This window comes from Aedes aegypti, chromosome 2, assembly GCF_002204515.2.
Source record: "Aedes aegypti strain LVP_AGWG chromosome 2, AaegL5.0 Primary Assembly, whole genome shotgun sequence".
NCBI classification, from domain to species: domain Eukaryota; kingdom Metazoa; phylum Arthropoda; class Insecta; order Diptera; family Culicidae; genus Aedes; species Aedes aegypti.
Window position 1 is genome coordinate 57,492,284 of NC_035108.1, and position 27,790 is coordinate 57,520,073.

Genomic DNA, 27,790 nt, shown 5'->3' on the forward strand with positions numbered 1-27,790 from the left:
TATGAGAGCAATTCTCGCTGAAACCAGGCCGCCATCGGCACCCATCATTAGAATTCCAATTTTATGTCACTGATCGCTAGTTTTCGATAAAACTTAAGGGTGGTCCTTTCTGTTTTCTCAAATTGGTGGACCCCTCGTACGCCAGCTAGCTGAACAGTTTGCGAAAAAGCCCATTTTTAGATAAATCTTGGATATTTCTTCACGGGATATGTCTCATATTTCGCTTGGAACACATAGCAAACTTAGTGGCATCGTATAGAGAAAGGATATAGCTTTCATTTAAATTTTTAAAAAAATTTGGCGGTTATTTTGGATTTGGTGTCCAAGCTCCACACCAAATAACGGATTTGCATGTAACACCCAGTGCAGTGGCATGATCGGGAAAAATCCTAACGAAAAGTTTCCAATACAGAGTGGAATCGCTCACACTATACCGCATACTATATATTTTCCAAGAAAAGCTCGGAAATAATTTTATACTAGATTGTTTATCTAGGACCTAGGTAATACTTAAAAGAATTTGACGGAATATCGACCGTCTAGACTGATGTTGAGATTTATTGGCGTAATTTAGGTCAAACCTGTTTAGATGTGCTAGAGTGAAAGCTGTGTAAGTTTGTGCTCCGTTCAAATTAAAATTATGTGAGTTAAGTTATTATGTCCGAAATTTATTTGTAATTGCAGTGTAATGTAGTTAGCCGTTCAATCAATGTTTGTCCAAACCCACTTGACTTAAAAACAAATCAATGTGGTAAGTAGTATTAATTAATTTTTCGGACTTGACCAGACAAATAGTACAGTCAACTCTCCGTAACTCGATATTGAAGGGACCATAGAGTTAGGGAGGTATCGAGTTACAGAACACAAAACCAGTGCGAATGCGATCTAAAGGACCATCGAGGTAGCCATGAAAACCATCTTTTAGTATGGTTCTCTTACTCGATATCGAGATACGGAATATCAAGTAAGGGAGAGATGACTGTATATATTTTTGTAAATTGTAGTTTGCCCTGAAGATGAGCAAATAAATGCTCGAAACGTCGGCTTTAATCAAAACGATTGTTTATTAATGTAACCCGTGGACCGAAATTACGCCAATAAATCTCAAAACTTAAAAGAATTAATAGCTCCAAAACCATTTCAAATAAGATAATCATTCCTATATGCAAACTTTTCTCCAATGTGATGGAACAACTTATGAAAATATTATCATAAAAAAACATTAATATTCACATTAATCAGTTTTTATTTAGATTTTCCTACCAATTTTACCAAATTTTGATATAAGTCATTTTTGGAGATATTTAGCGACTTACTAAATAGATCCCTTAACTTTACATTGTAGTTCAACTTGACGGAACAACTCAAAACTATATTGAAATTTATTACGGCATAAATTTAATGAGTTTAGTTACTTAGAAAAGTTAGAATAGATAATTCCTTAACACCCCACTTATTTTCAAAACGAGACTTTTTTCATAAAAGTTTTTAAAAATTGAAACCCAGACATAATTTTATGAAGTTTTTGTCTGTAAAATGATCTCAATAAAATGTCATTATCTTCTACCTTACTCGCGAATTTTTCTCAAATATATTTCATGGTTTTGTAGATAAATGTATTTAGCCCATAAAATTCGAACAAAAATGTTTTGAAAAGTTTTCAAATTCTAGAAACCACAATACTTCATATTAATAGAAGCTCCTATTGCATAATGCAGTTCACAATCCTCTGAACAAATCGAGCATTTCAGATGACTTATATATCGATTTTCGAGGTTTCTGTGAGTTGTCGAACTTGATTGAGAAGTTCAATCCCTTAAGGTGAAGATGAATCGAAGCCAAACTTCAAGTTTTCAAGAGCACAAATCTGGAGAATCAAACAGCCATTTAAGCTGAAAACCTAATCGATTGGTCCCTAGCTGGTGGAGACCAATCGATTAAGTTTTCTGCTCAATCTGGTGTTCGGTTTTCCAGATTTGTGCTCTTGAAAATCTGAAGTTTGGCTTCCTTTTATCTTTGCCTTAAAACCCCACGAGTCCTTAACACCCCATTTTACAATATGTTATAAATTAAACAAAAATGTAACTCATTATGTTTCAAATAAAACAAAATTTTACTAATTTTGTTATTTTCCATAACTGAATTAAAACAAAATTTGTAATAAGAAATTACTCTAAATTTTTTTATTATAAATTGTGTTATAATTATGGTTTAGATTGAAGCAAATTTGAAACAGCTTTTGATATTATAACTGTTATAATTATCTTATAATTTCCTCCATCATCTCAAAGTCCTCCTAACAAAAATGAAACCAAATTTGTTATTTGTAACAAATCTCGATACAATTTTGTTGTAATCCACTGGTCGGGTCGTCAATTTCGAACTCTATCTATACTTGGTACAAATCGTACTTCATGCGAAGCCACCAAATTTCGTTAAGAGTGTCCGACAAAACGCGATAGTCTCCTTTCTTTGTGATTAGGGAAGAAACTTAGAATCTCCAAATGTAATTCAAGATCTCCTACCTGAATGCACCAAATTCGTAAATACTGCTCGGAAAATCTATCTAAAGTATCAAAAGGATTTTGAAATCTTTTTTATTTTTTTTTGTTTTAGAAATTTTTCACTACACTACCTAGTTTTTTGAATCTGTGTCGATGTTGATTACTAGTCATCTGGATCCAAATATATTTCAAAATTCCTTGGAGCATCTCTCCCCCAATACATAACTTACGTAAATATCTCAGACTACAGAATTTGTATCGTGTTAGGATATTCGCTTTTCAAAACAATACTTTGATGAGCGTCTGTTCTGAAAAATGTGGCAAATTGGTGCAGCCGTCTTTGAGTGATGATCATTTAGGTTTCTGGTATCACGCTGGCCAAATAAAGATCTTGAAATCATCCAAAAACAATATATCGTGATTTTCAGATTTCTCTGAAAATACTTAAATGAGTTGTATGATTTTTTTTTTTTCAGAGGAGTTTCTCATTCCCTGACACGTCAGTTCCACTTCAATAATTTTTGAACAAAATGGCTGCCAAAGAAATTTTATATGCAAAGCGTTGGTTCCGGGACTCGGAATATCTTCAAAACCAAATGACCAATGATCAATAACGACAAAGATTTTAAAACTAAAAAAGATATTTTGAGAACTTGTGAAAAATGGTGCAAAAATTGAGATGAAAAAAAAAGAAAATTCTAGTAGAGGAGTTTATCTCAGCAAACTAAGAAGCTGATTCATGAACAAATACTTGAAGAACGTCCCCTCTCCTATGCCGGTGGTATGAAAAAGCCAAGAAACAATAAACAATCATTTTTCTAGAGTAAACAAAATCAGTCTCCTTCTGATAGGCCGCCAGAATTCCTTCCGAGTTCTCCTCTCACGTCCACAGAACATTTCATCATCACTTAACTCCCACGGGTGAACGAGAGTATGCAGTTACTCAGCGGCTCAGTCGCATAATATTGGCGCTCGTGGCAAGCGTCAAACAAATAAATTATCATTTTAGCTAACAATCATTGCCTCCTCTCGCTACTTTCATCGACCCTCCCCCCTCAGTGGCTGTAAGCGAAATGTATAAATGGGAGACTCAAGCGCAAGCGAAACTTTTCCCGACCGAAGAAAAATCAATGTTTTCCCAAATGCACTCTCGGTCCCCATCTCGGCGTGGTTTCCAATCTAATAATGCTGAGCTGATGGTTGGATGGTTTGTCGCTGTATGAATACACTGAAACCTCCTTTTATGTGAATTCTACTTTCGTAATTCCACAAGTTACTAGAAGTACTAAAAATAAGTCTCGAATTAGCATCAAAAATGCATGTAGGCATTATAATAACACTACAAATACAGACACGTCTAATAACAGCACTTAAGGTGATTATAGAACGAAACCAAACTTTGAATTTTCAAGTGCACAAGACAAGAGTATCTGACAACAGTTCAGGCCCAAACGCAATGATAGCGGAACGGCAACGGAATGCGGAACCGGTTCGCCAGCATGACTCACACCATCTCGACTGAGCTGACAACAAATGAAATTGAACAAAATCTGGGTCGACAAGCTTGTTGTAGTTCATGCTGGCGAACCGGTTCCGCTTTCCGTTGCCGTTCCGCTATCATTGCGTTTGGGCCTTTCGCGTTGAAAACCAATCAAATTGCTTGCTTGCTGTTGGTGACCAATGGGATAGATTTTCAACGCGGAGCGCTGTTTGGTTCTCAAGTCTAGTGCTCTTGAAAATTTGAGGTATGGCTTGGTTCTGCAATCACCTTAAACCACATAGAAACCCTATTATTGCATCAATAATGCTTCAAAGCCTGATGCGAAGAGACATTAAATAAGCACTATATTGGCTCTATACTCGTGGTAAGAGAGAGAGACAGCTAAACATCTCACCTGCACGGAAAACTGTACACAAGCATTGTCAAGCAAGTCTCAATTTTAGTGTATTTGATATCAATCTACTGAATTTCATACGGAATTGATTAAGGATTAAGGACGAGAATTCCATTTTCATAAAGATTCATCTAAGTATGCTATTTACATACCCCCGACCCATTGCGAAAATGGCGGTTTCAGTGTACTGGAAACGATGATATCCAAAGCCCGGCACACTGGAATGTATTACGGCCGATGCGATGAATGCTTTTAGGCCGAAAAGTGAGGTGACCCTTCTTGTGCACTCCACTTCACTGTGGCATTCCGCGATGAATTGCAGTGAGACACTATGCCGACCATGGAAACCGCCACCCTAATCTCGTTTGTGCGAAAATATGATGAAGTATGTGCTAATACCGCCTCCGGAAGCGACAAAGACTGCCGGAAAAGTTTCATCATTTCGTGTGTTGGTATTTTCGTACGCGTGCGGAACTGCAAAAAAAGTTGTTAAACTTTTGCTGGATCGACTGGTGCCGCAGTGTTGCTAGAAAGTTGGGTTGGAATTTTCTTAGCTCGATTGGTTGTTTTGCTTTTTACATTTCCAACTGTTAGAGGGACATCCATGACCTTGTACAGCCATTATCCAGTTATTTATATTTCGTTGCACAAAATGGAACTTAGTGTAAACCATAAGTGCCTTTCCGGCAGATCAGTGACAGTGATAAAGGGCAGGGTGCGTACATATATTCCACGCTTGAATTCTCGCATCCCCTTGCTTCGGGCTTTATGGTTTAATGAATCACCATTGCACTGTAGGCCAGGGACGCAATCTGGCGGGACAAAATTAATAACTCGGTAACGAATCGTTTCCGGTATTTGGTGTCTTCGGCAAAGTTTTTGTAATAACAAGGATCATCTACTGACATAAACGGATAGTTCGTAAATCATCCGCATAGGTGGCGCCACAATCTAACTTTTTACTTTGATGTTCTAGAGACTTGGTATGTTCGGCAAAGTTGTTCATTTTGATAAAATAAACAACTCCCTCGAAGACGTCAAAATTCCACAGCCTACTGTTTTCGAGTTATTGGCGAAATTAGAGAAAATTAGTGAAAAAACAATTTTTTTCACCGAATTTGACATTTTTCCTAAAAACCATGTCATATAATATTTTTTGCTGATAAATATACAACGAACGCAAGCTCTGGTGGAAAAAATTAATAATACGACGCATAAAACCTAAGAAATTATGAAAAAACTTGAAAAATAGAGCAATTTTTTAACCTTAATATCTTTAAAAGCGCAAAAAATCGCAAGCTCAAATTTTCAGGCAACATAGAGCAATGAAATTTAAGCTAATCCGGTGATTAAACACATATTTAAGGTTAAACAACCTAACAGTTCTCAAAATCGAAGGAATTTCCAAATTGATACCTTTGATCTGTATCCTCTGTTTCAAAACATCCAAGAATCAACGCACTTTCCGCTTTAAAACAAATCTACAAGCTCCGGACAAGAGATCGTGCGCTCATAAATTTTAGTATTTAGAGATATCGACATGAATATGCTTTAAAATTTGATTTTCCGTGTTAAAAGTAACACATTCACAATTGCTCACCTCGAACCATGATGACATCAATTAACTGACACATGATCATGTCTTTCATGGCATACTGTATCATTTGAATTATTGAAGAAAAACAATTATGTACCCAGTTTCAATCTACACTTTCATCTACATTACTCGATATCAACTCAAGGAACTGCTCTCAAACTGAATTTCATGGCTACTATGATGGCTTTTTTAAACAGTTTTCTGAAAGTTTTTGTTCCACGACTCGTTATTTCTTGAAGTCGATCGTCCCTTCAGATTCCTCATTGAAATTAACTGTATTGGAGAAATATAATCATTGTGAAAAAAATGATACCTCTCTGGAATTTTGACATCCGTTTCATCAAGTATTGCTCTATGTTGCCTAAAAATTTGAGCTTGCGATTTTTTGCGCTTTTGGAGATATTAAGGTTCAAAAATTGCTCTACTTTTCTGGTTTTTTCATAATGTCTTAATATTTTAGCGTCGTATTATTAAATTTTTTCCACCAGAGCTTGCGTTTGTTATCAGCAAAAAATATTACATGACATGGTTCTTAGGAAAAATGTCAAATTCGGTGAAAAACAATGTTTTTTTCACTAATTTTCTTTAATTTCGCCAATAACTCGAAAACAGTAGGCTGTGGAATTTTGACGTCTTCGAGAGAGTTGTTTATTTTATCAAAATGAACAACTTTGCAGAACATGCCAAGTCTCTAGAACGTCACAGTAAAAAGTTAGATTGTGGCGCCACCTATGCGGACGATTTACGAACTATCCGTTTATGTCAGTAGATGGTCCTCGTTGTAACAAAAAACTTTGCCAAAGACACCAAATACCGGAAACGCTTAGTTACCGAGTTATTAACTTTGTCCCGCCAGATTACGTCCCTGTCCCATAGTGCATTGCGACATGCTGGCGGGAAGGCTTCGTCATCGTCACTGGAAGTGGAACGAAGCTTGAAGGGCAAAAGCAAACGTATGGATGATTAAAACCTTAAGCCATTGATAGTGGGTGTGCGACCGATAGCCGGCACAAAAATAAGCTGCGGAAAGTAAATGTGCTTTCGATAAGAATGGTTTGTGTTATTATGAATAACATAAGTCATATAGATTCCGCCTTTATCGAGAATTTCTTCTAGCCTAATTAAATGATAAATAAAAGCAAAGAATCTCAACTCTTCTAGTGTATTGGGGTTATTATTATTTTATTCTTCTTTCTGGCGTTACGTCCCAACTGGGACAAAGCCCGCTTCTTAGCTTAGTGTTCTTATGAGCACTTCACAGTTATTAACTAAGAGCTTTCTGTGCCAAATGACCATTTTTGCATGTGTATATCGTGTGGCAGGTACGAAGATACTTTATGCATTGGGAAGTCGAGAAAATTTCCTTTACGAAAAGATCCTCGACCGGTGGGATTCGAACCCACGACCCTCTGCTTGGTCTTGCTGAGTAGCTGCGCGTTTACCGCTACGGCTATCTGGGCCCCATATTATTATTTTATTTTATTTATTTATTTGGTTTTACATCAACTAGCTTGATAAAACCTCGCCAACAATATTTCGCCAATTCACTCGGTTTATGGCCGCTTCTCTCCATCCTTGACTGCGACCTACGCTCTCCAGGTCCTAGTGCACCTGGTCAATCCACCTAGCTCGCTGCGCCCCACGCCTTCTTGTTCCGACCGGATTCGTAGCGAACACCATCTTTACAGGGTTGTTGTCCGGCATTCTTGCAATATGCCCTGCCCAGCGTATCCTTCCAGCTTTAGCTACCTTCACGATACTGGGTTCGCCGTAGAGTTGAGCGAGCTCGTGGTTCATCCTTCGCCGCCAAACGCCGTTCTCCTGCACGCCGCCATTGGGGTTATCTTAAGGACTGTTCATTTAAGAAAGTGGACACCTAAATATCAGCATTTTGGTGTAAAAATTCCATAAAAACAAATAAAATTTTGTTTCAGTGTGATCTCAAGTGTTTATTTTGACAGCAGACAAAAGTTGACATAAAAAAATTATAAATTCTAAACGATGGGTCGAATTGACATGGCGACTCTCAATTTTTTTCTGCACAAATGGTGTACAGAAAAACTGCCGTTCCGAGATTTGGCTTAAATCGCGAAGTGTCCAAATTGAATTTTTTCAACGCTGTGGCCAAAACAGATATTCCTGACGACGTACGATACATCCCAACAGAAAAATTTGGGAAAAATGATTTGGTATGGCAAGCAATTTGCTCCTGCGGTATGAAATTACTACATATTTCACGACGGATTCAATCAACGGCGAAAATTACAGAACTGAATGCATTAAAAAAAGGCTTCTGCCCATCTACTGAAATCATACCATGCTCCATTGTTTTTGCCAGACCTAGCATCGGCTCACTATGCTTCAACTACTTTGGAGATGCTCAAGAAGGAATAAGTCGAATTTGTAGAAAAATGATCTAATACATCAAATTGCTCAGAACTTCGCCTCATTGAAACATATTGGGCAATAATCAAACGGCATCTTAAGAAGGATGGAAGAGAAGCAAGCTCCTTCGATTTTTTCAAGAAAATGTGGTCAGCAGTTCAAAAAGCAGTTCGAAAAGTTCCGAAAAAAATTGTGCAGAATTTTATGGGAGGTATCAAAAGAAAAGTAAGAGCATTCTCCAGAAATGCTCAATAAATGTTCAAATTTATGTGAATTTGATCGAAATTACGTTGATTTCCATGTATTTTAGGTAAACTCATGAATTTGTTCAAAAATAAACAGTTTACTGTAAAAAAACACGTGTCCACTTTCTTAAATGAACAGTCCTTAGTCCACGTGTATTGGGGTTGTTTTAGTCCAACTTTACATGTAGTAGCATAGGCGAGGAAGGATTCATTTTTTTAAGCTTTTGACATGTTGACCTAGACATGTTGTCACGATGAGAGGGGTTCCAATAAATTGGTCAGATCAAGTTAAGTATCTAGAGCTCATGCTAGATAAAAATCAAACTTTCAAAAATCACATTCAAGGCATTCAAGCCAAATGTGACAAAGGCGGCGTCCACAAATTACGTAACACTCGAAGGGGGGAGGGGTAGGCTCGAATGTTACAACTCAGACAAAATGTTGAAAATTTCCATACAAAAAGCGTTACAGAGGGGGGGGGTCGAAAATTTACATTTTTAGCGTTACGTAATAAATGGATGCTGCCAATTATGTAAAATGTATTTATCCTCTTATTAATAGAAAATCAAAACTTTATCTTAAGAACAAGCTTTTGATCTTCAAACAAATGTTCAGGCCAGCCATATTGTATGCTGTACCAATATCGACTAGTTGTTGTAATGCCAGAACGAAAGCTCTGCAGAGGATACAAACTAAAATTTTGAAAACTATTCTGAAGCTTCCTCCCAGGTATGGTACTAACGAGTTACATAGAATATCCAATATCACATCATTGAAACAAATGTAGAATACAATTATTAATAATTTTAGACAAAAATCGTTGCAATCTTCTATTGCCACGATAAATGTTTTATATATCTAGGTTAAGTAAGGCTCAGTTGAAAACTTTTTTTTATCTTTTCTTATAAGCAGGTGAAATCAACTCACCTGTAAAACTTCTGAACTACTACGGCAAATGAAATGTAATATGTTGTTAACACAATTTTTATAAATGCACAATTTAGTTTTATCAACTCAGGATGATAGTGTTTTCTAACACAGAACACCTAGATATATAAGAAATGAATGTAATTTTTGGAATGATATTAATAAAGAATTAATAAAAATGTGATTCAAAACATACACCTACGAATAGATTGTCGATAAATAAATTGAAAATTTACTTCTTTTTGCACTAGTGTTTTATGAGCATTTCTACATAATTTAACTCAGAGCACAGATTTTAATAATGAGCGTCCTACGCGGTAAGATTACTGTATTTGTAAGCCAATATCAAAACCGTATTGACGTTCCGAACCAAACCATCCTAAATCAATGTTTCATGAATTACTCGCTCTACTCAGCCAGTATAAATTGCAAGTTTTACTCAATCTATACTTCTGTGATATCGCACTTAACAGCCATGGGGAGCTTGTCGATTCTGTTCGTAATGCTAGCAGTTTCTTGCTGTTCGGCTCAAATTACAAAATTTATAGTGTCGGATACGAAGGTAATTTGATGCTTAGGTACTTTGGTTCAGATCTTCATCTCTGTCATATTCCCCAAACAGGCCAATTGGTTCGACGCAGCCAAGTATTGCTACGAGCACGGATGGATGCTGGCCGCGATTGTTGGCAGTGACGAAGAGCGACGAGTTACGGCCTTGGCCCAGCGCAACAATCCTACGGGATGGCTGAATCCTCGGTTTTGGGTGGCGGAAAACGACCAGGAGGAAGACGCCGAGTTCTGTCCGCAAATCACGCTGAAGAACTACATGGAGGGTGCGAACGACTGCATGGAAGATCTGTACTTTGTGTGCGAGAGCATAGAATAATGTAATTGTAAAGTGGGTCGAACAAATTCATTAGATATTCAACGCTGCCCTAGTCCAGTTTCCATTCCGCAATCGATAGCTGATTTCATCTTATCTATAGCGTGCTAGTTAGCTTGTAAATTAATCTACTCTTGACACCTCTGCGTTGCAGTGCCATTTCTCAGTGCTTTGTGTTATGGATTGCTTCCGATTGGCCCAGATTGAATCTGCTTCTTCATCAACCAGTGAATTCCCAGTCCGGTGGTAGACCGCAAACTTACTTGCCGCCCACTCGCATAGCTTGAGGTGGCTACCGTCAGTAAAGGTCATTGCTTCCATTCCGCTTCCTTTGCCGGCCATCAACCGGTGGTAGGCCGGAGAAATAAATTGCCTGGCAAATTATTCATGTTGTGGGATGGCGAACATCGTCAGTATGTGTAAAGCATGTGGGGTTTACAATTTCGAAAATCTTGCTTCCATCAGGGAGCTCCAGAAACAGGTAGGTACATAGTTGGGTGGAGTAGCTCCTGGACGTCTCTTGTTGTGCGTGGAATATGAATATGTATGAAGAACACTCATCAAAAGTATGTACGTAAAGGTCACGCAAGCTACGACATCGAAGTACATGGAGTAGAAATTAGACAAACATTCTTTTCAATCATGTATTTCAAATGTTGGACAAGACGCTGGACAGCAATCCCCCGAAGTAGGACCCACTTCATGTACACGTTTCGATGTAGGACGGTTAGTGTATCCGACGCCATTTTGAAATCCAAGATTGACGGAACGATGGAAGAACTCTTCCGGTTTGTGAAAATCATTGGAAACCGATGCGTGCAATATTCCTAAATCCTGGTTATTTAGAAAACTGGCATCTTCGTCCACGTTGTTCAGTATGTCACGGGCTGATGGTCTCTTTGATACGGAATTCTACCACCAAACAGTACTAGTGAGCATGCATTTTTGGTTTGCATCCATAGACAACTTAGAAATGTTTCTAAGTTGTCTATGGATGCAAAAATTTTCAGTAGGTAACGAGGTATCATGGCGCTAGTGAAAATGTTCTAGGTGAGAATGCAGTATTCGGTTCGCAGATATCTCAGGAATTGGATCGCAGTAGGCGTTGTCGCGAACGGTTGTGTTTTGTTTTGCCAGACACGTTATTTTTGTGCTCTTGTTAACCGCGATTTCGCCGATGATTTAGCTTGTGCTACGCCATCCGCATGGTAGTTCGAAAGTGAATATTTAAGAAACGTCGATAATTAACAGTGAACAAGCCTTTCAAACGCGTTCCGTATGAAGGTTTTCAGGATTTTTAAAATACCTTAGCATTTTTCCACTATTTTTTTTTATTAAATACTAGTGGTCCCGGCAAACTTCGTCTTGCCATCAAGTAGCCTGTTGAAAAATGCCATGAAACATCCCATACAAACTGACATGTTAGTTCACACCCGTTTAATTGAATTTCCCGAAAACTTTCCTGAACCTTTTCTTCACACGAACACGTCGGAACCCATGAAGAAGACAACAGTGAAACAATTGTAAAAATCGATTGTCCCATTCTCAAACCATTTCGTGACATACAAACATCATTCCATTTTTATTTATATAGATTTTGTGTTTCTTCAGTGGTTCTTCCAGTCATTTTACAGAAATTTCTTTAAAAATTCCATGAATTTCCTAACGATTGTTTTACGAAGTTTTTGTAAGCATTTCATAAGAAAATTAAAATTAAAATGTATCGATGAGCTCCAGGATTTTTTTATTCTTGAAAAAATTTACCACTTTACATTGTCTTTATGATTTTTTTAGCAGTTTTGGCAAAAATTGCTACAAAATACATTAGGATTTTTTCAAGTTTTCTTTCAAGTATTTGTCTAGCGATGAATGGTACTCCAGACAATTATTTACATATTCTTTCTCAAATTTCTTTTATCTTATTCGTTTAGCAGTAACAACTGGAATTTCTCAAAGGATTCATTAAGTTTTTTTAGTAATTAGTTCCAGAAAATATTCATTCTTTATAGACAAATACATCCATATTCTGTTAACGATGTTTCGAGTATCTTAAGATATTTTTATTTCAATGCCTTCTTGTATAATAATTCTGGGCTTCTGCCTTCAATATCTCCATGAATTCCTCTTGAAATCCGTCAAGATTACTTTCCTGAAAAGTTGCTCAAGAAAGGTAATGAAATACAAATTGTGTTGAAAACTCATAATTTTTATTAGATGCAATCGATTAGCCAAGAACACCTGTTAGCATTTCTTTAGGCAAGGATTTCTCAAGGAAATCCATTATATATATTTTTTTTTTCAACGTATTCCTTTATGAATTCTTCCAAAAAATACTACACGAATACTTCGAAAAATCATCCAAGAATAGGAATTTTTAGGTATTTCTCTAAAAACATTTCCGGTAATTATCCCTGTCATGCTCTCCAGAACGACTTATGGAAAGCAAGATTTATGGAAACTTGAAGGGACCGAAAAAACCTTCGTGTTATAGAGGATATCGATTTATAGAATATCGAGTTGTAGAGAGTCGACTGTATTTCCTTGTGATGTTAGAAGCAAAATCTTTGATGGAATACCTAGAAGATTTTGATCCTTGAAGAGTCCCAAGTTCCTAAAAATAACATCCTGAGGAATTTTTGACGGGTTCGATGGAGAAAAACATCGGAAAACTATTTACAAGATAATTACAGAAATGCTGGAGTCCAATACTAGATGAGAAGCAGGAGGAATTTCTCCCGGAGATTTCCTTTGGTTGGTATCAGGCCACCAATTAAATCTTCAGACTTTTTCCAGTTCATTCTAAACCTTTACCTGAACCAGTGTTGTGAAAAACTCAATTTCTCACAATTTTTCATGCGTGAGTTGTCGTGAGATTTTTCATGCGTGAGTTGTCAATCCGCAACTCAGTAGTCAAAAAATCATGGATGAGTTGGCTCACGTTTTTTACTCATTGTATCGTATTTCTACAGTTTACTCACACACGGCAATAATTTCTTATTAGTCTGGTAAAATTATAGTAATCCTCTCTAGCGTGAACAGCATCATTCGGGTTTCACGAGTATTTCCCGGGTTTTGCGACTGAATCATTTTTTACGGTTTGAGTTGATTGAGTTGATTTTGCATCAAAATCTCAAGCATGAGATTTGCGAAGCAGATCTCTAATGAGTTTACATTGCTTACTGAATTAGAGGAGGAAAGTTTACGTTTCTCAGCACAAGTTTTGAATAACCATGCTAAAGGATGCGGGAGGAGTCGAAATTTGTCATTTTGTGAAACTTGAATAATAATTATTGAACAATAAAGAATCAGTCTGGGGAATCACAATAATTCGATAGAACAACATTTTTTCTATTTTTTGTTGATTTGTGTTTTTCAATTGTCTAATCGCTTTGAAAAAAAGTATATTATATTGCATAGAGCGCAAAATTCATAGAAATAGTCAGTGAAAAAATAGTTTAAAAAATCTGTTTCTATCAATATCTTTCACTCTTGCATCTTTCATTCCGTCCATGCTCTTTCGTATGTTCTAGCAATCGCTAGAACCAGAAATACCGTTTCCCTCTATCAGGGTTCCGCTTAATCTCAAAGGATCGCCTTTGGATCTATCCTGCGTACTTCATCCCTTTGTCTGGGTTCTACTGTCGTCATTGACAAGTGTACTTCATCCCAACAACAGGGTTCCGCTTACTCTCAAAGGATCGCCTTTGGAGCTTTCCTGTGTACTTCGTTGAAGACACACTCGCCCTTTATATACTTTTTTATTTATATTCATTATCAATTTCATTTGACTTTTCTCGTCAACCAAGCCTGAATTAAGTGACCCAAGCAGTGCCGTAGCGTGCGGTTGGCCAGGTTGGCACCCGCCAAGGGCGCCAGCCTAAAGGGGGCGCCAAAATACGTGAATCACTCAGTAAAATTCTTGAAGATATTAAATTAGGGCTTTTTGTTAGTAACAATTTCGAAAGAATTATAAGACATAAAAAGGAAAAATACAAAACAGTTTCTGAAAGGCTTTAACAAAATATGCAATAAGCATTTGAAAGATATTATTCATATAGTTTCAGTTATCAGAATAGTTTTTTGAAGTTTGAAGTTCAAATAAATAAGCATAAGTTAAGTTTGTTAATGATAAGAAACGAAGATTTGTATCATTCAGATGTGTATGTATGCTGCAAGTTAGACTGTATGTTTCGATTACTCGATTTATTTATTAAAATTACTATAAAACTTTCCGATCTACGACTCTTTGAGAAGTTGACAGGCAAGATTGAACTTCTACTAAGCCTTGATAGGTTGCAGCATTATGACTAAATTCGTAGAAGACAATTTCACCGATTACCAGGCTGAATCCTCAAAGAAGTTTTTATATAATACTGAACATGAATCTAAGGTTACCCTGAACTGGATCCACGAAATTCTGGGCAGAATTTCAACATAAAATTGGGCAAGATTTTAACAAAATCAATGACAAGACTCTGAGCAGCAGGCTCTCGCTTAATCTTGATCGGTCTTTCACATAATCTAGGTGTCATACTGATAGAATGTTGAGTATTTTTTCATAACTCTAATCATTTTGTAAACTGCTCTAAACCTAGCCGAAAATTCTCACACCAGACATAATTTTAGAATCTGTTATATATTTTTTAATAATCGTAAGAATGTTCAACACTAGCTGAAACTAGCTTGGTTTTCCAAAAAAAAAATGCAGTAGGAAGGTTGAATGTAACTATTTAGACCTTTACAACATTGTTGTTTATATTTGACCACTTTTCAGAAAGTTTGAATGATTGAGATTTTCCATGTTCACCTTCTCTTCCACCGTAAAGTTAAATTAAATTATAAAGTTCTTTAAAAGAAAAACTTTTGAATTTTTGTAAATATTTTAATTTTTCAATATCTCACTGTGAAGAAAGTTTTCAATTTTAATGGTAATAGCAATCCCTTGGGAATAAACTAAAAACTCTTCGATATACTTCAAATATTTTTTTATTATTAATTGAGAAAATTTATCATTTTCAAACAGCAGTTTTGCAATAAAACTTCTAGAGAATGTCTTGGCTAAATCTACGCAAAATGTCTAAAAAAATATATCATTTTAAATCCTAGAGAATTTTCTTTGCTTTCTCTATGAGTTTCCTGAAAATTGAAATTTGTTTTAATTTTCAAAGAATCTGAAGCATTCTATTATATCTAAAATAATATAACAATCTTTCACAATTACTATTATGAGGTTGGTCTTTGATTAAAAATCATAATTTTGTAATGAGTTGCTATTGCCTTCGAATTGTATTTCAGGCATAAACTCTTAAATTCTTTCCAGTTAACCAGGGCGAAAAGTTTTAAAACTCTGCTTGAAAACAAATAGTCCGATATGTTCAGGAGAATTTTTTTTTAAATTTGTATTTAACCAAAATTTACTAATTTTGTTTGAAACATCTAGTAGATACTGTAAATTTGTTCTTAACAATATGAACTGTATATTTTTTCGTATTTTTTTAATTCATCTTCCAGGTATTGTTCAAAAATACTCAGACGATATTCTTAAAAAATAATAGAATACACATTTTTCTTGCAGGAGTTAAGTCAATAATATAATGTGTTCTGATCTCAAGAAAATAATATAACTTTTTATGAAATTTTTGACGATTTAAAAAAAAATTCTCGTAGAAATCGCTCAAAATTTTTCAAATGTTATTTTTGGTAAGCTTTTGTTAAGGGGCGCTGAAATGGAGGTTCGCCAAGGGCGCCATGAAGCCACGCTACGGCTCTGGACCCAAGTCACAGTACTATATCATTTTCATATTTTCCTCTACCGTGATGCATCAATACCCGGACGCTTAATATATTGTGCATAATTTAACCAAATTAAACATGTTCCAAGACAAAATCCTCCAATGAGTATGAATGGTTACATAAATAGTAGTTCAAACATAATTATTTCGTTAAAAATTTCTTGCAAACTCGAAGTTTCCACACGAAAACTATAAAAATAACAACGCAAGGAAAATATGTAAATTCGGACATGTGTTTTAAATTTCCGAACACTTATAAATTAAATCTCGAACACTTTCACTTGTTTTTCCAATATATTATGATCAAATTTGGCACAAACTGAACTTTATCGCCAATATTAGTTACTTTGAAATGTACAACGTACGTTTAAATACGTTCAGCTAAAGTCGTTTACATGATTTCTGATTTTCTGAAATAGATATTTGTCTCATTGAGATTTACTCAAACAAACTCGCAAAATGTTAATTGCTTCATTCGTAATGAATTGCTGTGGCTTATAATACATGTTCCATACTTCCCAAGGAACACACATGTTATAATTGATGCATATTAACTCTTATATGACTAGATTTTGTCATATAAGAGTTAATATGCATCAATTATAACATGTGTGTTACTCGGGTTGATTCCACTGACTCTCACAGAAAAATATGATTCAAATGAACAATAATAACGACTTGCAAATTTCTTCGAGACATAAAATACAGAAACTCATTCCTGGAAAGTCTGTTTTATCGTTCCATAAAATCTGACAATGTAATTACCACTAATTCTGCTTGCAGTTTTCTCATAACTTACCATATCTGCCTGAGTTTTACAATGATATTGGATGGTTTAAGTTACAGTTCACTGTTCAATATGCAATAGTATAATTGATGTTTCAATTTATAAATTATTGAAAAATACTGAAGTGTTGAGATTTTAACCCTGTCTGGATTTTGATTTATTACGGTATATAATGTCAACTGATGAAAATTTTGAAACTCCACGTTTTTAGTTTCAAATATTTAGCGTATTTTATAAGTTAGTCTACCTCACACCTCTCTTGTTCATATTTATTCCCAGGTTAACTTAAGCACTGTTTATCTAAATAGATAGTTATTCATAAATTTCATTTTAAACATGTTTGTTCCTTATGATTTGTAAAAACAATTCTCTATAAATTATTAAAAATAATATCGTTTCAAATGTCAGGTCAAGTGACATGATTAATTTCATAAATTCGGAATTCATACACTATTTCAATTTTTTCCGTTCAAATGTTACTGTTATCTTCTTAAACTCTAGATATCTCCTAGGCTCTTCCTTCACTAAAATGCATTTACATCAATACAAACAACTGCAATTAAATTAAATTTGCTTGTTTATCTTGTGACTATTGATTTATTTTCTTGATCCGCAACCGGGAATATTCCAATGGACTTTCTAAAATAAACTTTTACCCAAGAGATTGAAGTTGAAGACGCCATTTGATTTCAATTACCGTAATCCGGGGTAACATTGATCATTTTTCTGAATGTTTCTTCAATATTTCGTTTGAAAATGCAAAAGTTGCAGGTTTTATATTTTTAAAACAAGTACTGCCAACCATAGCTCGAGACTATATACTTTATTTTGTTTATTGAAAAATTTAAGCATGTTGAAAAAAGTGTTTTAGGCGATTTTTTGATTTAGTTGATATGGGGTAACATTGATCACCTATATAAACAACATTCGGTAATAAATAAAATGTCGTTACTTACTTAAATCATGGCCCCTGAAGCCGAATATGAAGACCAAACGCTTACAAGTCATTTACTTTTTGAGTTATTTTAAAATTAAAAACACCTCGAACCACGGAATACGCCTAAAGGTAGGCAATTTCCTAAGGGAATTTTACATTCCTAACAGTAATTCAGTAATGTTGCCTAATTGAGCATACTTATAAGAGTTTTGACAACGGAATCGTTTTCGGCGATGTCATTTTTAGTAAGAACCACATTTTGCTTGCTTATATCGTTTGCAGAACTTATGTGAGACATGAATCTTCGGTAGTGTCATCCTTAACAATTAAAATAATTATTTCAAAAAGTTGACAAATTCACGCAGAAGGTAAACGCAATTTTCACAAAAATATTAACTTTTATTAGCTTATGAATATAAGAAAGAGAAGCACCATTCATGATTTGAAAATGTTTCATCAATAAATGATAATACGAACTTTTGATGAGGTGAGTCATTCCGATCAATGTTACCCCGCTGATCAATGATACCCCGGATTACGGTACCAATAATAATCATATTCTTCTTGTTTGGACAAATAGTGTCGATATCTCTGGCAGCGATATTTTTAGGTGTACAGTGGTACCATAGAAAGAAGATCGAATGGTTGGCCAGTTTGCTTTTAACTGTTGAAGAAGCAAGTAATTTCAATTCATCGTTCTTCGATTAAGTTTATACTGGAGCCAGCTTACCAAATATTGCCTTATCGGAGATAATCACACTGGATAAAAGCAAGATATAGAATAATAACAAACCAGGACGAGCACTAATTAAATTAATATTAAACTGTAGACTTTGTAGACAAAACCTGAATGTTCATATATACTGATGGATCTTCTACATTTTTATTATGGCAATATTCCTTATTCAAAATAAAAAAAATATGGATTTCCAAACACAGTACTTGATCAATAGTTTTAGTTTTCTAAGCATTTTTTTTTAGCAAGTATGCTAATAATTTGTACAATTAAATGTAAGCAGTTTCCAATGGTATTTGAGCCAACTCCATAACTCTATTTAAATTCGAAAACTATTGCTTATGATTATTTTTAGACTTACATTTATGGACAGAACTTACCATACGAAAGTTGTATGCTGCATTTGATTAGTACACTCATAAGTCAATTACCATCAAAATATCTCATATTGTTCCTAATTTGTCACTACGCTGTAGTATTCCTCCTCTCTGAATCCTGATACAGCGTCTTTTCCTGAGCTTGTAATGTTGTTGCGGTTTGGATGAAACGCTGAATATATTTGATCCTATTGAAAGCGTATACTGCACTCAGTGTTCCGTGGCATTCTTGTTTCCTCGGTATGGTGAAAGTTATCGGCGTATAATCTTTTCCAATTTTACTCTTCGTCGCCATTTTGTAGAGACGAGACTTGCTTGGTTAGTGGTGTAATTAACAATGATATACACGGTGTACTAAAATTAAGAAGGTGATATACTCCGAAAACTGACAGCTACTTGACGACGTCATTCCTATCCACCTCGAACAAATTTGCGAAAAAAATGATCTAGTGGTCCGGAAGGTATATGGTACGATAGGAGTGACGTCACATGTTTATAATGAAACTCGATATTTACATCAGTGAAGAGACTGCCTTGTTAATTTTTATGCCGTGAATGATATATTTATTAGAGTTCCTTATCAAACTACTAATCATGGACTACTAAGATCCTACAGACATGTACCATAAAAAATCGTTTAAGCATAGGAGAGCGAATATTTCCAAATTTGCTTCACTCTGGTGTACATTGAATTTCACAAACCGCATGTCGCCATCTTGCATCTGGTCCACCATATTGAATTCAAAATAGCTCAAAACAGAGATTTCCAACATCTATTTGTCAATCCCGTTCCAAAAATACCTATATTACAAATAGAAAATTATACTTCTCATTCTCGACAAGATTTAAATACAGGATAAAATAGAAGTACCGTAATACGGGGTAACATTGATCATTTTTCTGAATGTTTCTTTAACATTTCATTTGGAAGTGCAAATGTTGCAAATTTTATATTTTTAAAACAAGTACTGCCACCCATTACTCGAGACTATATACTATATTTTGTTTATTGAAAGATTTAAACATGTTAAAAAAATGTTTTATGCGATTTTTTGATTTAGCTGATATGGGGTAACATTGATCACCTGTGTAAACAACGTTCGGTAATACTGAAAATGCCGTTATTTACTTAAACCATGGCCCCTGAAGCCGAATATGAAGGCCTAACGCTTACAAGTCATTTACTTTTTGAGTTATTTTAAAATTAAAAACACCTCGAACCACGGAAAACGCCTAAAGATAGGCAATTTCCTATGGGAATTTTACATTCTTAACAGTAATTCGGTAATGTTGCCTAATTGAGCATACTTATAAAAGTTTTGACAACGGGATCGTTTTCGCCGATGCCACATTTTCCTTGCATATATCGTTTGCAGAACTTGTGTGAGACATGAATCTTCGGTAGTGTCATCCTTAACAATTAAAATCATTATTTCAACAAGTTGACAAATTTACGCATAAGGTGAACTCAATTTTCACAAAAACATTAACTTTCATTAGCTCATGAATATAAGAAAGGGAGGTACCATTCATAATTTGGAAATGTTTCATCAACAAATGATAATACGTACTTTTGATGAGATGAGTCATTTCGACCAATGTTACCCCGCTGATCAATGATACCCCGGATTACGGTATTTCAATTGTGTCAGTGAAAAGCCATAATTTTCTATTATCATATTAGCAAACGTCAAAAACTAATGTGTTTACGAAGATCCAGTCAGGTCTTAAATAGTAGGGTCTGTGAAATATCTCAGTTGTTTTTCCCCCAATTCAACTGAATTTGATAATTTAACACGCAAATGGTTATCGTTAGAATCAAAAGCAGCTCCGTCGAATGTAGGTAGAGCAGCTGAGAAATTACGGTAAGTGGAAAGTGGACGGCATGCTCTTACGATAAAAATCACAATTTTTCAGTCTCCATTATGTTAAATCGTCCGCCATCTTCCAAAACCAACGAATTAGAACTTAGTTCATTGAACAGCTTTGTCGAAGGCATCAAGATACCAATATATTCCATGTTGGAACTAATTACCCGAGCTTCAATAAGCTACGGATCTTCATCTACGCGGTATCACGAATCGTCCTATTTGGGGTGATAGCTGTACATATGAAAAGCACATGCTTATAAGTATACACTGAGGTTCTGTACATCGAATACTACATACACTACATTACACTACACTACATACGCTTGTGCTTTTCTGTTCTTCGATAGTAAGAAAATATCGGTTCTGTGTCTCCCATCAGTAGCCCGAGCGGTAAAATGACGAAATAGTTGCCCAACCCACAAGAGAAAACATTATAGTAACATGTCGAACATGTCGTCTTACGGAGCAACATCTGACCGTCTGGTGGTTGGCATCGCTTCAATTATCTGACTATCAGTAGGCAGTTTTCGGTATCGATTTTCAAGAACCTTAACCCGAAGGGTTGTGCTGAAACATAGGTTACACTTGTAAACGAGAAGTCCATCGCACCATAAGACAGAAGAGTCGTCGTACAATTTCAAACCGTGTACAACTCTAGAAGGAGCAACTCCTGCAAACTCAGTCAACTAATCCAATTAGAAAGGATAAGTTAATAAGATATTCCGAACGCATCGGAGCTCTTCAACGGTTTGTGGTTGTCGCAGCAGTACTACACCAAGCTGATAAATGGTATGCCAGACCAAGACCAACACCAACCTCGAGCCCAACGAGGACAAGTTTTGCGCCGGAAGACACATCGGAGTCTACACACGCTCTGGCTTGAGTATTGGAATTTCTACCAAGAGCAACACCTTCATCGATGGTGCCGACGATGACGACGACGACAACAGTAATTTAATTAGCATTTTCAGGGTTATACGGGTGGAAACAGGGCAAAACGCTTTCCTATTAACTTCCTATTCTTTGATTACCGCTTGCAGCAGGAGCGATGAGATGGCAAGTGTCGCTCGTGTAAAATGCAGTCTAGGGAGGTACATAATGTCAGCTGTCTTGGAAAATTCTAGTTATTTCGATTAGAACATGGTTCAAATTCTGTGGAGACTGGTGGTAGACAAGTTTCACACAAGTTGTGCACCAACGTCACGTAGTTTTGAAATTTCACCACCATAGCAAATTGGTCGCAAATCGAATTTCGATCGCATAGGATTTGAAATGAATTAGGTTCTGAATTACATGGCTAAATTCGGTATCGTGAATTGGACCTGAACACACCATACTATTTGCTTATTTTTGACAGATACGCAGATCGACTACTACATGCAGTCTTCTTTAGTGTTAGTTACTCGTATCCACTGACACTGAAGAAGACTGCAAGTGGTAGTCGAAATACGCGTTTCTGTTACTGCTGTCTGATAAATCCTTCCATACTGTCCCAAGGCGAGGCCTTCTATGTTTCGGCAGACACACTTAGACTCCAGCGGACACTTGACTAAAGGGCGGACACACTAGACGTAACCGTAACTTCTTTCTTTTAATAGGGTATAGCACAGCTAATTTAGATTTGACTCTGTATTGTCTCACAGCTAGTATTCGACTGATCTTTATTAATCATTCCTCGGACGAGCGAACCGCTCATGATATCGGTTTTACCGAACGATGTTCATTTGAATTCATTTGTTCATCTCGTCTAAAAACAACAGATATAACACTGTCCAAGGTAGTCATGAAAACCAACTTTCACTCTGGTTCTCCTACTCTATGGACCTTTGCACGAGTTCACTAATTTGACGTTTGAGCGGTGCCAAATTCACTCGTTGCCATGGTCACGTAAATAACTCGGCACCGCTCAAACGTCAGATAATGAACTCGTGCATTGATCCATATCGAGATATGGAACATCCAATTATGAAGGGTTGACTGTACTGAAATCTCACGAATTTTTAAATATAGAATGTCTGGAATGTTGTTCGGAAAGCCTTTGGCATTTAGAAGTAAAATTGATTAAAGTCAGAATCAAATTATATTGAAATGATACATGGTGATCCATTGTATATTCAAGTGTTTCAAATCTGATTAATTGATCTGAATCACGGCCTGACTAACATCATATCAAAATTATTCAAGACTCAGAACCACTTCATATCCAAGTGATTTAGTATTGATTGACTTTATATTCAAGTGATTCATGTTGACTCACTTCATGTTCATACCCAAGTGATTAATGCACAATGGTCAGACTCCATATAAAGAGGCGGCCAAAACTACCAAAAACTATTTTGAGATTTTTATGTTTTTCATCATTTTAAAATATACCTCATTTTTTATATAATTATGATCCGTGATTGAAATTGAACTAAAATTTAAATTTCTTTGATTTCTTTTTTCAAATTGAATGATGTCAAAAATTTGAAAAATGTGACAATAAAATAAGTAAAAAATTCATCAGTGGTGGAAATGTTCGCATTACGAAGCATCTCACAAGGGTAAACCAACACAATACAAACATGACAGACTCACAAGCACTACTACTACAATACTAGTATGTAGCTTGAAAGCCAGAAATCTCGGAGGAAAAAAAGCTTCTTTCCCGAAAGCACAATTGACTCTGAACAGCTCGGAACAGGTTCACGAATCACTTTAGCTTCGTTTACTCGCGAGCAGGACAGATGGGAGTAAAAGAACACTCTGATGCTCGTAAGCTTGTTGTTTTATTTTTGTTCCGGTTCAGAATTTCAAATAAAAAAAAACTTTTCAAAAATTTTACGTAATATGTGAATAAACCCTTCTGAAACAATAAAAACGCCAAATAACATATTCAAATTAAATATTTCATCGATTAAGGTGAAGATGAATCGAAGCCAAAGTTCAAATTTTCAAGAGCACGGATCTGGAGAACCAAACGTCCGTTTGAGTTGAAAACCTAATCGATTGGTCACCACCAGCGAGTGACCAATCGATTAAGTTTACAGCTTAAACGGATGTTTGGTTCTCCAGATCCGTGCTCTTGAAGTTTTGAACTTTGGCTTCGATTCATCTTCACCTTAAGGCAATAAAACTAGTTTTGGCCAAACTTCATTTTTTTTTCGACTTTTGTGTAATATCTGATTCTCATTATATTCATGTGTTTTATTCACTTCATATTCAAGTGATTCGGGTTTGATTCTTTCCATATAAAAAAATCATGTCGCTATCTCTCCATGTTGAAGTGATTCAGGACTGATTCACTTCACATTCAAGTGAATCAGGTTTGGTTCACTCCGTATCCAAGTCCATTCACGTCAGATTCACTAAATTTTCAAGTGGTTCAGGATTCTCTAGATTTCTAGTGCTTCACTTCATATTCAAGTGATTCGCTCCAAATCCAAGCGATTATTATCTGATTCACTTTATATTCAAGTGATTCACTTAATATTCAAGTAATTTCAAGTAACTGATGTCTGATTCACTTCATATTCAAGTGTTTCAAGTTTGATTCACTTCATGTTCATGTGATTTAGAATTGATTCACTTCATATTCCAGTGATTCACTCCCTATCCAAGAAATTCATGTCGGTTTCACTACATATTCAAAGGATTCATTTTACATTAGGTCTGAACTACTTTATATTTACCTAATTCAGATATGAGTTACTTGATATTCAAGTGGTTCAGGTTCGATTCACCTAGAATTTAAGTGATACAGTTTTGTTTCATTGCTTTTTCCAGTTTTTCAGGGTATGTTTCACTACATGTTCAAGCAGTTTAAGTTCGATTCACTTCATTTTCTGGTGATTCATTACTGATTCACTTTATACTTAAGTGTTTCAGGTACGATTGACTTCATTCTCTACATATTTAGGCCTGACTTACATCATATTTGAGGAATTAATTACGGATTCACTGATTTACTTAATTTTCAAGTAATTCAGGAATTTACTTCATTTCCAAACAGTTTAGGACTTATTCACATAATTTTCTAATGATTCAGGTCTGGTTCGCTACATATTCAAATAGTTTCCCGACCAGAACCACATAACAAGATTATAACACATTTCTATCAGCATCAGTTAAAAATAACAGAAATTGATAACATTTTGTTATCAAGATGGCTTTGTTCTCAAATTGTTATATTTTTAATAACACATTCATAACAAGATTTGTTGTATTTTTGACATCGCATTGATAAGTTTGTTGCAAATAATATCCGATTTCATAAACAGTAACATAGTTTGCAATAATTGTGTTATTTTGTAACATCGTTGCAACACATTCTGTAATAATTTTGATATAATTGTAACAGGGTTTATAATATTTTAAATTAATTTGGTGTTTGTTAGAGTTTTTGTTATTTTAACTACTAACGGTACCGTCAGACGGGTCTACTTTTGATTCCGGGGGCTACTTTGGACACTCACGTTTTGGATTTATTAAATATTAATCTGAGCCATTTTGCGTCTTCAGCACTTTTATTAACCAATTTATGTTCAACAATCAGGCATGAATATTTTTTGGAACAACATTAACAATAACAGGATAAACAAGAAAATATAATAAAAAAGTCCAAACAAATATTCACAAGCTATAAAACATTTGCTATGTAAACATTGTATGAATTTTCCACATTTCGTGGAAAGTTGTTGGGAACATCACAAAACTATGAACAGTAAACTCACAACATAATCCTTAAAAAATATGGTTCAGTCATATTTTACATGAATCTGCGATACAAAGCAATGGCATCCTTCAACTGCTAAAATAAACTACTCTTACGCTATCTCAAAACTATTAAGAGCCAAAATGCATCTAACAAAAGCAAACTTTTATTGTTTATGATCTTGTGAATCATTATTCTTATACTTCATGGATTGTATTTGGAATAAAAATTACTTTTAGTTACAGGAATTAATTAGATTCTTCTACATTCGTTCAAATAACATTAAGCATCAGAACGAATATTTCTGTACAAGCTAATTATTCATCGCAGTATTTGATAGTTACACAATTAGTTTGCATCAACTTGAACAATCAAACATAAGTCGCTATTTATTAGCTGACATTCAAAAGGAAGTAAAGTTGACATATCATCATGCAAACTAAAAATTAAGAATAGCATGTTTTTGTGAAAAGTATTGTATAGGTATGTGTAGTTTTTTCAAGCTTTACAATTTTCTAAATTAGAGTGATTCCAAGCAACAGCACCAAAATTTGGTAAATTTTTTAATTCATTTTTTTCTATTGAGCTGAAACTTTGCACAGTTTTCCAGTTCCATCTAAATCGTCATTTTCCGATATCAAATCTTCAAGTTGAGTCACGACTAACTTTTCAAAAGGGTGTATGTGAAAATGGTTCAAAAATATTCAAAAAGCTGCACAGCAAAAACGGTTCGTTCGATTGTTAGACAACTAAAGAAACAAAGTTAGACAACTAAATAAAGATTCCAAAAAAAAATACACACAGCAAAAAAAATTTTTTTTTTTTTTGCATTAAAAAACATAATTTTTGACACAAAAACTCAAATATCTCAAAACCCTATCGGAATACCAACGTAATTTTTTGAGGGAAAACGGTCCATTATATTAGCTATCTACCATAAAAATTTGGTGATGGTAAACCAATAAACAAAAAAGTTATGACATTTCAAACATGTCACAATTTTCACATTTAGTAGAAAAAAAATTTTTTTTCGGTGTAAATTATTACGGGAACCGCAGTTTGTTGCTGATTTTATTGTTAAGGGCATTGCGTGAATTAAACAAGTCGTTTTCATGTATTCATTAGTATTATGTATATTATATGTATAAATATTATGTATATGTATAAATATTATATGTATATGTATATATGTATAAATTAAAATGAATTAACAGATTACACGAAAATAATTTTTTTTTTTACCAGGATATTTTTTTAGAGTATGATCGATGAGTTTCTAAATGTTATATATAAACTTTAAAAGTTTTGGATTTGGGTATGCGTTATGAAATCATGAAAACATTTTATTAATACTTATTTATTTATTTATTATTGATTTGTTGAAACAGATGTCGCTGATAGTACCGTGACAAGACTATCTGCACTTGGTACTTCTGGTAACTCCTCAGTTGTTGTCGGTGCATCTAGTAATTCCTCAGTTGTTGTTGTTTTCGAACTTCCTGCAACCTGATCCACCGATGATGTACAGATTGCCCGTTTGTCAACGTTTAAACGGCAGGACGTACAAATGCGTAAATTTGTATTCAATGTAGACATTGGAGCATAACCGGCCGCTTTCAGTTTATCTATGGTGCTTTCGGTGAGATTTCGTAGCTCTTTCGAACACTTTTTTTCTGCAAACGGCCTGCAACAGTTGAGAAAGCGACGACTCATGTTGCTCGTTAGATTTTAATAAACAAAATCACTTTTAAGTTTTTACTGACTAGTTTGGTGTCGTTTGCTTGACTGAAGAAAAATTTACAATTAAATCTTTTATAACCATAGTGGTAGTATATTTTTAGCTTTTTCGTGAGTATGTTCATGGTATGTACCTATCATGTTTTTGATGTTGTTGAAGTTACTCGCTTTCTCCCAAATATGATTAACAAAGTCTATTCTCTACCAAGGCGGGTCTATACCCAGGTGTAATCAGATTTTAACTTTGTGGAGAAAACCAGCGCCGAGAAAACCGACCTGCTTTACGTATACTAGATCACCTGGGTATAGACCCGCCTTGTTCTCTACGAGGTAAACTTTTTGCAGGTAAACTAGTCGTATACCTGAATAGAAAACTTTTTTTGTAGCTTTTGTCTTCAATATTAGATTTCTTATAGGTTTCTTT

The 27,790-nt window shown here is 35.1% G+C and overlaps 2 protein-coding genes across 3 annotated transcripts in view; one reads left to right on the forward strand and one right to left on the reverse strand.

Moving 5' to 3' along the window:
* The window catches only part of LOC5570087 (myb-like protein Q), a 476,649-nt gene that overhangs the window by 440,915 nt on the left and 7,944 nt on the right, over positions 1–27,790 (reverse strand). The window lies entirely within an intron of this gene.
* On the forward strand, positions 9,991–10,602 carry LOC110675574. Its single transcript, XM_021840904.1, has 2 exons — positions 9,991–10,115; positions 10,176–10,602. Exons 1-2 carry the CDS (start codon positions 10,029–10,031, stop codon positions 10,437–10,439), a joined length of 351 nt encoding a protein of 116 aa, XP_021696596.1. The 5' UTR covers positions 9,991–10,028; the 3' UTR covers positions 10,440–10,602.